We start from the raw sequence: 13768 nt of genomic DNA, 5'->3' as shown, positions 1-13768 counted from the left end.
GTGATAGCAAGATCCAGAGGTTGAACAAAGTTGCCTTGTCACTGTTTGCTGGCTTACTAGAATATATCACGCGTTGCTACATGATTCTCCTCATCTTCGGTAGGGGAACTGAATATATACTCTATCAAACCAAGTGTCAAACTATAAACCAGCAGACAATTTATTTAACATAGAATAGATATTCTGTGAAAAATAGAATGTGTCACACTAATAATTGGATGTGATTTTGATCTCCTTATGGCCCTGTTTGTGCTTGAAAATGGAGATAGTGGATGAAAAGTAAAATGTCTTTCTTCCAGCTATTGCTGATTTTGCACCTCAATCAATTTTCCAAGGGGCATTAATTTGTGGCACCAGAGCTCCTGTCTCAAACAGGTGGGAGTGTCATGAATATATTCAAATATTCTAACTGTATCACCTAACTAATGCCACTTCCTGCTCCGCCCACCAATTATGGGCAATACAAGCCCTATTTAAAGGGATTCTCCCATTCATCGACTATAACTTCAGTGGAAGAGCCATAAAAACCCTGGAAAAGTGACATAAACGGTGATCAGGGGAACCCTGCGGAAATTCACCCCCAATGTATCTATTGGGTAGTTCTAGTCATTTAGGTATTCCCTGCCTCTGAATCCTGTCTCCAATTGCTGCCCCTGCAGATGGTCACTTACTTCTCTCTTTCTGCACTATTCCTAAGTCCTGAACTTTCTAGCACTGCCTCTGTGTGAACATATTCTGGAGAGTGTGATCCAAAAATCCCTCATCCTCTGCAGAGTGTAGCCAATTGCTCTTCGTGCACAGGGATCCTCTGCTTCGGAGGCTCCATTTTCTGACAATTAGTGGAAATGTGCAACTCTTAAGTACACAGATGATCCATGATAGCCCACATATCACACCGCATACAAATCAAAAAACTTACCTGCGCTGACTTCCCTCTGCACCTAATGTCTAACTTAAAAATGTGGATAGTTTTAGCCTGAACTCCCACTAGCACCACTCTTGCAAAAATTAAACTGTTACTCACCACGCAAGTATTATAGAAAAAACTCTGCCCAACTGAACTCCCACCAAGGCTAAACTCCACACTCTCCTGGCCTTTCCCAGCTCAGGCGTCAAATTAAAGTACAACATTCTTACAAGAACAAGTCCTTTTGATAGGTTAATAAAATGACAACATTTAATATTAATATTCTGCCAATGTCTCAGTTGATACTTGCACCGTATGGTATGTTATTGAGCTGAGAAGAAACAAGATAGCACTGACCATAGAGGTATTGATAAAACAGAGACAAGAAAGGCTGCTAAAAAAATGGTAAAATTGAACGTTTAATCTTTGGCATGTGTTGACAGCCTGGGGAACCATGGAGGCATTGCATTTAGCTTCCAGTATGTCACAGAGGGAACTTAGCAAAGGCTGCTGTTCCCGATTACTGTCTGATGACATTGTCCTTCTGTTGGATGAATGTATGACCTGCGATGATCCTTCCCCTTCCACCAATCCATGGTGAAAAGCTTGTTGATATTCAAAGCCTTTTCACACAAGTACTGGAGACCCATCAGAGTTGCACCTTAAACATGAGCTATCGCTGTTAAGATAGGAGGGATATAGGTGAAGATTTTGTGGAAGGTGGGGGTTTATACAGCAATTTCAAAATTATATGAGCTTTTGATAACTGTATTCAAAAGGAATATCTATCTGTCGTATTATTCTGAGATCCCAGCTCTGTGGGCTGATTGTAAAGAACTGATGTCACTACGATGCAATCTTTAGTTACTCCATTAGTATATTTACCTTAATGCTCTTCTTGAAATGATACCTTGGTGTTGAGGAACCCTTGTTCAGTAGTTCACTGAAGATTACAATCTGTTCGAAGAGGAAGACTCTTCGTTCCTTACTCCGGGAGAGAACTCCAGAATCTTGTTCGGTCACATAGAATGTATCCTGCTGAAGTAATTTCCCCTGTGCTGTGATTTTGCCCTGGAAATAACAAATAATTCTGAGTTGATTCAGTTCTGTCTGGTATCATTTTATCATTTAACATTCAAAAAAATAAAGGATTTCTGAACCCCACTTCCAAAATGGATTTTCTTCCTTTCCTCTGAGATTCCATCCCTTAATCTTCACTCTGCTCCCTGATCGGGAGCAGGTAAGTAATCTGCTTTCACACCTCTGCTACTGCAGACCAGTTGATTTTAAAAAATGGGTGCTGAAGAAAGAAAAAGAGGAGGATTGCTCATCTGATGGATAACTGGGCTGAAATTGGAAACTAACTGTGCAGAGGAACCTTCTGACCGTGTACTGGCTCTATCCTCTGATAACAATATAGTTTTAATGCAGAATTTATTTACCACTTTTTAAACAATCCCTCTCCATTCTGGTTTAAAAATCTCAATTTCACTGAATTCTTACGGTGTAAGAAACTAAAAGTAACCACTTCAGACACTGCATCGATGCACTGGGTTACACTCTACTAACATTCATCTACTAACATCCAGCCAATGGAATTTGTGTAAGTGAGATTTCAGAGGTTACCCTGCAAATGTTGGTTCACATGAATATTATTCCTTCCACCAGTTATGTACTTTCATTAGTTGTACAACACGATCTAAGAAACATCAAATTAAGCAGACATTTTTAGCTAGGTTTAAGTTTTCAGACCAGAATCTAACAGAGGTTCTCTACAAGATCGAAGCCTCCGGTATTAGTGGTAATATATTGAGCTGGATTGAGAACTGGCTGGAAGGACGTAGACAGAAAGTAGTTATAGATAGATTTGGATCTGTTTGGAGACCGGTCACTAGTGTTGTCCCGCAGGGATCAGTGTTGGGACCGTTGGTCTTTACTTTAATGATCTAGATGTAGGTGTTGGGGGCACGATCTGCAAATGTGCAGATGACACCAAGATCTAAGCGAGTGTCAGGACTGTAGATGATGCTCGACAGCTTCAGGCAGATCTTGATGTGTTGGGGAATTGGGCAAATGATATTTAATTTGGAGAAGTGCAGTGTTATGCATGTGGGCAGGACAAATGCTCAACATACACACACCCTTCAGGGAAAAGCATGAAAACAAGTGGAGAGGTCGCTAAAGGTTCGTGAGCAATGCCATGGAGTGGTAGCTAGAGCAAATAAGGTGTTGGGGTGCATAAATATGACACAACTGACTATAAGACAAAGCATACTATTTTGTCTTTCAGTTAGAATACTGTGTCCAGTTTTGGTCTCCTCACATGGTGGGTGATATTGAGGCTTTGGAAAGGGTGCAGAGGAGGGCACTGGGCTAATTCCCAGCATAAAGCATCTTAGTTATCAAGAGAGGCTAAAACAGCTGGGACTCTACACTTTGGAGAAGCTCAGACTTAGGGGTAATCTGATTTTGGTTTATAAGATGATAAAAGGAATAGATTGTGTTGCAGGTGACAGTTTGTTCCAATTAAATGTGTTAGGGAGGAGCATGGGTCACAATTTTAAGTTGTATAAGGCCAGATCTAGGTTAGATGTCAGGAAGTGGTTCTTTTTCCAGAGAATAGTTGACCTCTGGAACAGGCTGCCGGCTCGCGCGGTTGACACCAATTTGCTGAATTCCTTCAAGCGAGAGCTGGACCTGTTTCTGGCTGGGGCAGAGATCACCTCTTCCTAAAGGTAGGTAATGTAATGCATAGAACTATCAGGGCCAGAGTGATCTCCTGGACTAGATAAGATTGCCAATGGGGTCGGAGAGGAAGTTCCCAAATTTTTTTCCCTCAAATTGGCCTGGGTTTTTATCTTTTTTTTGCCTCTTCCAGGAGATCGCATGGTGTGGAGTGGGGAGTGTGCATATATATATATACATATATATATACATACACACACATAAGGCGCACGATTGTGTAGGACAGGCTGAATGGACCAGAGAGTCTTTTCCTGTCAGTCATTGTTCGTATAATTCGAAACCTGGCATTAAAAAAATGCCTCCTAAAATAAGACAACTTTTCATTAGAACAAACATTACAGTGGTTGTATCCAGTCTTACAAAAGATCATCACCATTTTGGAAATAAGCTCATCGTGTAAGTACCAGCCAAAGTGATTTTGGGGATGTTCAAATGTAGAGGGGAGGCACTGCCCTTCATGTAAATTACACTAAGATTTCATCTGCCATCTGCTTACTATAGTGGATGGTAAAGTTCCCACTGCTGTCCTGAAAAAAAGATCAGAGCATAACCTTGTTGCTCTGGTGAATTTTTGAAAGTAAGCAACCTGTTCACTTTAGAGCCCCTAGAGGCCCAACAGAACCAGAACATTCTCTCTCATTGAACACTATCCTGCTCAAAAATTGCAGCAGGCCGAACAGTATAAGAAAAATGATCCAACATAGGGAGGTCTATTTAAACTCTATCCGCCCAGCAGGAATGGGGCCAATGCGTCCCGAAAATTGAGGGATACACTTACTATTTCCCACCCACTGCCATTTTCCCAAGGGCATCCGTGAGGGCGACACAGGCATTCACCTATTTCAGGTAGGAGTTTAATTCTAATATGGTAATCGGGGTACTACGATGTACGCAAGTCCTTGGCGCAATTATGAGGTGCCCATGGGCAGAGCGTGCACCATGCACACTCCAACCATTGGTATCAGGTGTTGAGTGGCCAAACCAGCAGTCCGGAAAAGGTAAGTTTTTTGTTATTTTAAACATGAATGCACTTCCTGGTCCACAAAAAAAATCTTCCGGCTCACTAATTGCCCATCTGTGCCCCCCCTGCGATAACCTCCCCCACCCCTGAAGATAAAATTTACTGCTCAGCTCCGTATGGCAGCCCCGAGAATACCTGCCCCACCCCCCTCCCCCCTCCCAATATTGAAATAAGATCCAACTGTCAAAATGGCTCAGGCCTCTCGCAGGGACTTTGGGCGGACAGCATGAGCGTTCCTCCCACCTGTTCACTTTAGAGCCCCGAGAGGCCCAACTCCCACTCGATGTCTGCCCAAAGTTAAAACCGACCCCACTGTATTGGTATACAGTTTAAAATTCAGAACATGAAAATTCCTGGATTATATAATAGATTTATATAATAAATAATGACTCAGGGAGATAGAAAGGGGAGAAAAACCTCACCTCAAAATCCTCAAGCCTTCCCAAATTCATCATATCATTGCAGCGTTTCGGTACAAGGTACATCACGTCAACAGCTTTCTGTCAACAAAGCACAAAACAAACTTTGATGGGTTTCTGGTGAAGTCAGTTTTTGTAGATAGAAGTTTTTTCCGCTAATATTTAGAGCAATAGTTTTAGAATCTAACCAACAGATTTACTTTCAATTCTACATGTTTATGTCTATTTGCTCATTTGTGTTTTCCCACATAACTTGTGAAATGATAAAACTAAGCTATTACTTAAATGGTACTTGAACAGCCTGCAACCAGCAACCCTAAACAATGAAGTTGATCTATCAGTATTAAACCAAAATCTAATATCACAATGCCATGGAATGGAGATTATTTTACATTGTACTTTTAAATATCGAAGATTAGTTGCAATGCCAGTTTACCAGTTTCTCTACTGTTTCAATAAAGACAAATTACTTCTAAAAAAAATTGATGTTTGCAATGTACATTATTTCAGGATTCAATGAGCATTAGTTCCAAGATTCATTTAGTCGAAGAATTAAAATACAGTTCAATTTAACATTTCAGTAGAAACTTAAGAAAAAAAAATTGATGTAGAAATGTTTGTCAACCTAAGAACAGGTTTTACCTCAATCTCCGAACATTCATGTCCAGCTTTTTCACTGTATTTAAGAAAATCCTGCAACAAGACAATTTTCTATCACTATAAGTGACTATTATAGCATGTTATTATACATTAGGAACTGCACTGCATGAACACTGGTTGGGCCAACTTAACATATGGAGCACATATGCAAATAATGGTTTTGCCAATAAATATCCCATCTCCTAATAGAATAAATTCACAGGCTATCACAGGATGGTCATTTTCCACCCTCAGCTCGCTGGCCCTTATGTTAATGAGGCCTGGCCCTCAAAATGGACTGGGCCTCCCAACTGGCGAGCTGCATTAGGGCGCCTGATTGGCACCCAGAGTATGCCGCTCTAAAGATAATGTGGCCCAAGGACCAATTTAGGACAGTCCTCGGGCCTGCCTCTTCTGGTGCGTGATTCCATCGTGACCAATTAAACTCCTACTGTGTAAAACATCCACTCCGATAGAAAAACCAACTTCAGGGGTGGGGTTGTAACAGCTCACCAGTTTTCATATTAGGGCACAATGCACCCCCAATCTAAGATGATTGCTTTGGACATGGTGGGTTCATTGCTAGCATTTGTGGCCAGTGACCAATTTGTCTTTGTTTGCAATCCACTAAATTAGCAGACTTAAATTTCCCACATTCTGGGGAGCCGTGGTAATTCCTCAGAGTGTAGGAAGTTTGAATCTGCTGATTTAACTGGTTCATTGTTGGCACTTGCTGGACAGTGACCTACTAGTCCACAATTGCAAATCAGCAGATTCAAATTTCCTGCACTTCAGGAAGCTGACCGATCAGTCACAATGCTCCCCAAAGTGTGAGCAATTTGAATATGAGGATTTAACTGGCTCCAAACATTGATAATTGGGCTGCTTGTTGGAAAATTCTGGTAATTAGCCTGCGTTGACTGCCTTAAAAAATAGTTCTGTTCCTAGAAAAAAAGATTGTCAGCAGAATAATCACTCTTGGGTCCAGTGACACAGAAGAGTGCCTGCAGGAAGAGGTTTGAATACTGATTTATTAGATCTAGTGGAAAGTTGTTTACTCATAAAATATATTCAGATTAAACCAACGTCCATCATGAGTTTATGATTGACTACTACTCAGTGTGTCTCAGTCCTACTCCCCCTATTACTTCATACTTAACAGCACCTATGATGAGTAGCCCAGCCCTCTAACACAAACACATTGGGTCCGATATTAGGAGGGCGGCGGGTTCGCAGCGGGGGGTCGACTGGGCGCGTGGGTAATGCGCCCAGTGAAATCGGGGTGCTCCGCACGCAATTACAGGATAATTGCAGCCAATTACCTGTGCTTCCGGGTTTCGTGCTGGAAAGCTGCGCAGCGGGCGGACTGTGCATGTGCAGGATAGGCTGTCAGCTGGAGGAGCCCTATTTAAAGGGGCAGTCCTCCACTGACTGATGCTGCAGAAAATAGGAAAATTTACAGCATGGAGCAGCCAGGGGGAAGGCTGCTCCCAGGTTTAATGATGCCTCACTCCATTGGATGGGGTGAGGAGGAGGGGGAGGACAGAGATCTTCCCCCCGGCGAGCGGGAGGAAGCGGCCTGCCTCTGCCACCAAGAAGGCCTGGCTCGAGGTGGCAGAGGAGGTCACCTGCACCACCAACATACAGTGCAGGAGGTGCTTCAATGACCTAAGTAGGTCAGCTGAAGTGAGTACACTTATTCCTCTACACTCCGTCTGCCACATCACTGCCCCCACCCCACATCTCCTTCTGCACTGCCAACACTTGCCAAACATGGACAAAAGAGCTGAATTCCAGAGGTGAGGTGAGAGTGACTGCCCTTGACATCAAGGCAGCATTTGACCGAGTGTGGCACCAAGGAGCCCGAGTAAAATTGAAGTCAATGGGAATCAGGGGGAAAACTCTCCAGTGGCTGGAGTCATACCTAGCACAAAGGAAGATGGTAGTGGTTGTTGGAGGCCAATCATCTCAGCCCCTGGGCATTGCTGCAGGAGTTCCTCAGGGCAGTGTCCTAGGCCCAACCATCTTCAGCTGCTTCATCAATGACCTTCCCTCCATCATAAGGTCAGAAATGGGGATGTTCGCTGATGATTGCACAGTGTTCAGTTCCATTCGCAACCCCTCAGATAATGAAGCAGTCCGAGCCCGCATGCAGCAAGACCTGGACAACATCCAGGCTTGGGCTCAGAAGTGGCAAGTAACATTCGCGCCAGATAGGTGCCAGGCAATGACCACCTCCAACAAGAGAGAGTCTAACCACCTCCCCTTGACATTCAACGGCATTACCATCGCCGAATCCCCCACCATCAATGTCCTGGGGGTCACCATTGACCAGAAACTTAACTGGACCAGCCATATAAATACTGTGGCTACGAGAGCAGGTCAGAGGCTGGGTATTCTGCGGCGAGTGACTCACCTCCTGATTCCCCAAAGCCTTTCCACCATTTACAAGGCACAAGTCAGGAGTGTGATGGAATACTCTCCACTTGCTTGGATGAGTGCAGCTCCAACAACACTCAAGAAGCTCGACACCATCCAAGATAAAGCAGCCCGCTTGATTGGCACCCCATCCACCACCCTAAACATTCACTCCCTTCACCACCAGCGCACAGTGGCTGCAGTGTGTACCATCCACAGGATGCACTGCAGCAACTCGCCAAGGCTTCTTCGACATCACCTCCCAAACCCACGACCTCTACCACCTAAAAGGACAAGGGCAGCAGGTACATGGGAACAACATCACCTGCACGTTCCCCTCTAAGTCACACACCATCCCGACTTGGAAATATATCGCCGTTCCTTCATCGTCACTGGGTCAAAATCCTGGAACTCCCTTCCTAACAGCACAGTGGGAGAACCTTCATCACACGGACTACAGCGGTTCAAGAAGGCGGCTCACCACCACCTTCTCAAGGGCAATTAGGGATGGGCAATAAATGCCGGCCTCGCCAGCGACGCCCACATCCCATGAACGAATAAAAAAAAAAAACACTACTCTATCACATCACTCCTCACCCCACTCAAAGCTCATCCTCATCTTATCTGCACTTACTCACCTCGTCAGTACTCATCCCGCCACTACCACTCAACCCAATCCTCCTACAATCTCATAGCTCTATCTCATACTCTCTTTCACGGTCAGCCTCTCTCAACCTGTCACTGCCTGTGCTGCAGCCACAGGGCATGCATCACATATGTGCAGTAGCAAACGTGTCGTGAGCATGAAGGGGATGCACAAGAGTGTTTGAGGGTTTGTCATGGTTTTTACTCATATTTAATTTCTGATCAACTCACATAACATAATATATTGTCACGACTACTGCCACATCTTTGCGAATCTTGACTGGTTTGTGCAAAAATGCCCTTTCCTGAGGATCACAATGAAGACCCACAACTGATGCCACATTGTGTCACTGCAGAGTGGGTGTAGGTGTATTTGCAGGGCTCTTTTGTGCAGACGACTGAGAGAAGTCGGCGATGTCCCCGATGGTACCCTGGAGATGCGGAGAAGTTGTTGAGGGCAGTGGTGACTTTGACAGCGATAGGTAAGAAGATGGTGCTCGGGCCAGCCGGGAGCAGCTCGGCATGAAGGAGGCTGCAGATGTCCACGACTACATGTCGAGTAACTCTGAGCCTCCGTGTGCGCTGCTGCTCAGAGAGGAAGCTGAGCCTCGGTCTGTAGAACCTGTGGCGAGGGTAGTGCCTTCTGCGACGCATCTCTCTCTACCGTTGCCCTCCCTCCTGCTGTGCAGGTGGATGTGTCACAGCACTGTGTTGTGGGGCTCCACATGTCAGAAGTGGACGGCGTGGCCGGCGAGGCTGGTGATGCTGTTCGCCCTCCAAGGAGGTCATGACTGTAGCTACGGCGGCCCCCATCCAGAAGATGTACATCTGAGGGGGTCCGCAAGGTAAGTAAATGTGTCTGGACAGCGGGGTAAGTGTGCAAGTTTGTGAATTTTATTGTTAGGAGGAGGGTGGTGGAGGCCAAACTTTGTCCAAAGTGAGAGAATGGCCTCCTGCAATGAATGAGGGTCTCCCCCCGCCCCCCCAACCTGTCAAATGGACCTCTGCAGCTGCCACAGGCTGATGGCTGCAACACGTCCATTTCAACTGGGAGTGTTTCCCCCAGTACGGGAAAGTTGTTTGGAAAATCCCACCCCTCCTAAAATATCATGTTAATTAGGTCTGTAAACGACCTGAAGTACCTAAATAATTACCTTAAGTGGCATCCGGCCAGCTTTAATTGCTGGCGGGAGTCCCACATGCGGGGGCTGCGCGCGCATGTCAGCGTGTCACTGGGGAACCCGGAAGTGAGCGGGTTGGAGCCGGGCTCCAGACCCGCCCCAGGAATCCCCGATTTTCGCAGCCCCCTTGCCACCAACGCACCCGCTAGGGGGTGGGAAAATCGAGCCCATATATTCCATCATGAAATGTGCAAACAATCATGAGACAATCAGCACATTCAATGAGATCGAATAAAGCAGTTGGCAACCAAGGAAAAGTGACATAAACTTTATAGAAGTGAGAAGTTGTTTTCAAGTAACACCTAAAATGGATGGGAAGTTGGCGGAGCAGTTGCTCTGCCTGCCCGTTTGTGCTGGTGTGAGACCTGAGCCATTTTGAGGACTGGGCCTCATTAACATGACACAGGCAACGTGTAGGCACCCTACTGCAGCTTGCTGGTTCTGGGAGGGTGGAAAATTGGCCAGCTCCCTTACTGAGCCAGTTGACAGGTAGGGATCTTCTTGGGTCCACCAAAGAAAGATTGAATGTTTCTTGGGCGGTTTTGTGAGTGGCCATCAGGTATTCAGTATGGATCACTGATTTTGTCACTCAGTGGCTGGTAAAACTGGACTGGAGCATGCACGTTCCGTCCGTTTGTACCTGAAAATTGCAATTGGGGTCCAGCAATTTGCATAGGACCCTGATTTGCAAGTTTAAGCAGCCTTGCATCTGTTTCAGGTGGGCGTGCTGCACGGCCATTTACAGGTGCACCTTAAAATTGCATCAGGTGGGCCGTGGCCGTCAATGCTAGCTGCCCATTTTTCAGGAGGGAAACGTGATATCAAAGGAGACAATGAAAAGTCCTGTCAAACATCCTACACTCCTATTAAAATAAGTCAGAAGCAGTTTATTTGGAGAGGCTGTGGTTTGCATTTGGCTTTTTGAAGGATGCAGTTGTAGTGATGCACCAATATATGTTATTTTGTTAGATGATATTGTAGAAAATTTTAATAAAACATGTTTCTGAGGATATTAAAGACTTGGGACTTCCTTTTAAGAAAACTGTGTTTTGTGGAAATTGCCATTTTCCCTCATTTTTATGAAACCATTATGCACTCATATGGAACACTGCACAGCTGGATACTGAATTTGTTCTCATTTCCATGGTTAAATGTCCATTTAGCTGCTCGAGAGAAAGAAAGGAGCAGTACAAGTGGATTGTGATTGGACAGTTTTCTGTTGTTCTTACTGACAAAATTGCCCAGAAAAAAACTCCATTAAGCTGCCGTTTTGATTGATAGGTGTTTAAGAACCATATTTTTCATATATTTAATCCTTTCTTGAAAAAGAGCAAAGTACAGACTTTTGTCCAGCGTAAATGTGTAAATAAAATAAAACTCTCTCCTTGCTACTCCGAATCAGTCAATGCCTTTTGCATTTTCCCTGACTCTGCACTCAAACCTTTTTTTTATTCTTCTCTGTGGCTGGATTCAGTTCCTCACACACATCTGAGCCCAGCTCCATGGCTTCATTGATAGTCCGGACACTATCACAATTTAAGGCCAGTCATTGCGCTGGTACCCAGGACAGAAGAGGTACAAAATCTGGTTAGACGTTTAGCTAGCTATAGTGAAGATTCACTATACTAATCACTCTGCTATCACTATCTCAAGCTTTTGTATTATGAAATAGATATTAAAAATGGCATTGTAGGCACAGGAGTTGGAAGCTCGTAAGCAATGATGAAATCCATTTGTCACTTTATTTGTTCTTGTATGAGAGTTTCTTTGTAGGCTTTTGATCAGAAAAGTCCTCACCTTGATAAGCAGCTGATACTTAGTTATCCTCTGTATAGGCTTAATAAGAAAGTCGCTCAGGCTAAGCCTCTGACCCAACTCCTGCTTTACCTCCTGCAAAATAAGGTACAAAATATGATACACATGTTGCTTCTGTTACAACGTTTACAATACATGGTAAACAGTGCCGTTGGTTCCTCCTTCCACTAGATTTTTAAAGAAAATATAAAACGGCACCGTGATAGTTAGTGGCTAAATATACTGTGTAATATGATACTGAGTCATAAGGGACCAGGCAGGTCACCTGTTTGTGCCGAGTTACCTGATGATAGTGAGGAAGTTGTGGTGGTGTTATGCTTGATCTCAACGTTCTCAGGACATGGGCGAGGCCAAAAAAAACATCAACTAACGCTCTTGCTCCTGGAAGTACTGAATGGCGGTTGGTGCCCATGGAATTTAAACAATTTTTGGTAAAAAAGGCTTTTTATGATAATTTTTGGTATGTTTTTATTCCCTTTCTTCATTAGTGGCATGCGTAAACACATTCAGGAGAGGAGGGAGAAATTAGGGAAAGCTCTTTTTCCCCAAGAACCCACCTTCAACAGGTGTCCTCTATCTTCCTCTAAATAAAGTAGAATTTAGATTTTATGTAGAGTTGTTATTTTTCTACTATTTAAGTGGATCAACCATCTCTTTAAAATTGAGTTGAGCTTTTCTCCCCCTTTATTACTTCATCATTTCACTTCTAAAACATTACCGTGGAGATCAATCACAACCTCAAGTCCAACCACAAAGGTAAAAAAAAGTCAAGTGTGAATTTAAATTTAATTTAAAAAGCCTAACCATTTGTGGTATATAAAAGGAAAGAAAAATCCTTGGTCCGCGGCCAATATTACTGAACTGTGATGTTTGCAAGTCTTTGTAGCTGATGCTGCTGTGTGGTTTATTTGCTACGAAAATCTGGTTTCTGATGTGTGCCCTTTACCTAGAACACTGAAAAAAACCCACAATCAACAGCTCACCTCAAAGAAGGCATCATATTCTGCCACAACGTACTCAGATTTCGGCTTGTTTTGGCAGTACACCACATACATGCCTAAACGTCTCTCCTGCAAATACAGAATTCACAACAGTTGTAACTAAATACATACACAGGCAGAACCTTCCCCATAACTTTCAAAAACCTTCTGTTACTAAGCAAAATCAGCTATTTCTTAGAATTGTGGCAGTCACAATTAAGATACCTTGTACTGACGATGCTTTAGATTGTGTTGGCTGATGTAAAGGCTCAACATACTTTAGCTGCAACTCCTGACATTTAACGTTATTTTGGCGCTGATGGACTGTTCCCTTGAAATTATAGTTTAATAAAGTACCGTTCGCAATCCAGCTCTTCTTCACCCAGGTCTTTGATATTTCTGACAGATAAGGATTCATTTTCACTTCACTCATTAACCCATGCGATAATCATTAACTCACAAAATGAAAGAGTATGCCCATGACAAAATTACAGAAAAAAACCAAACTTCATGGAATTAGAATTCACAGACCATTGAATCATAGAATGATACAGAAGGAGACCATTCGGCTCATCGTGCCTGTGCAAGCTCTTTGGTAGAGGCATCCAATTAGTCCCACTCACCTGCTCTTTTCCCATAGCCCTATATTTATTTTTCTTTCAAGTATTTATCCAATTCCCTTTTGAAATACTATTGAATCTGCTTCCACCACCCTTTCAGGCAGTGCATTCCAGATCATCATAACTCACTGGGTAAATTTTTTTCCCATCTCATGTCACCCCTGGTTCTTTTGCCAATCACTTTCAATCTGTGTCCTCTGGTAACTGACCCTTCTGCCACTGGAAACAGTTCTTCCTTATTTACTCTATCAAAACTGTTCATGATTTTGAACACCAATATCAAATCTCTCCTTAACCTTCTCTGTTCTAAGGAGAACAACCCCAGCTTCTCTCGTCTCTCCACATAACTGAAGTCCCTCATCCCTGATACCATTCTAA

The 13768-nt window shown here is 43.7% G+C and overlaps 1 protein-coding gene across 2 annotated transcripts in view; it reads right to left on the bottom strand.

Annotated features, from left to right (window-relative positions):
- The window catches only part of kalrna (kalirin RhoGEF kinase a), a 667943-nt gene that overhangs the window by 49466 nt on the left and 604709 nt on the right, over positions 1–13768 (bottom strand). For both annotated transcript variants that reach the window (XM_067987468.1, XM_067987467.1), the window contains 5 exons: positions 12774–12860; positions 11773–11865; positions 5735–5785; positions 5096–5173; positions 1793–1978 (listed from right to left, as the gene is read on the bottom strand). In XM_067987468.1, the coding sequence (XP_067843569.1) occupies positions 1793–1978; positions 5096–5173; positions 5735–5785; positions 11773–11865; positions 12774–12860 (495 nt within the window). The remainder of the gene's footprint in view (positions 1–1792; positions 1979–5095; positions 5174–5734; positions 5786–11772; positions 11866–12773; positions 12861–13768) is intronic.

The sequence above is a fragment of the Heptranchias perlo genome, chromosome 7 (genome assembly GCF_035084215.1).
Source record: "Heptranchias perlo isolate sHepPer1 chromosome 7, sHepPer1.hap1, whole genome shotgun sequence".
NCBI classification, from domain to species: Eukaryota; Metazoa; Chordata; class Chondrichthyes; order Hexanchiformes; family Hexanchidae; genus Heptranchias; species Heptranchias perlo.
This window is presented reverse-complemented; position numbering and strand designations above follow the sequence as displayed.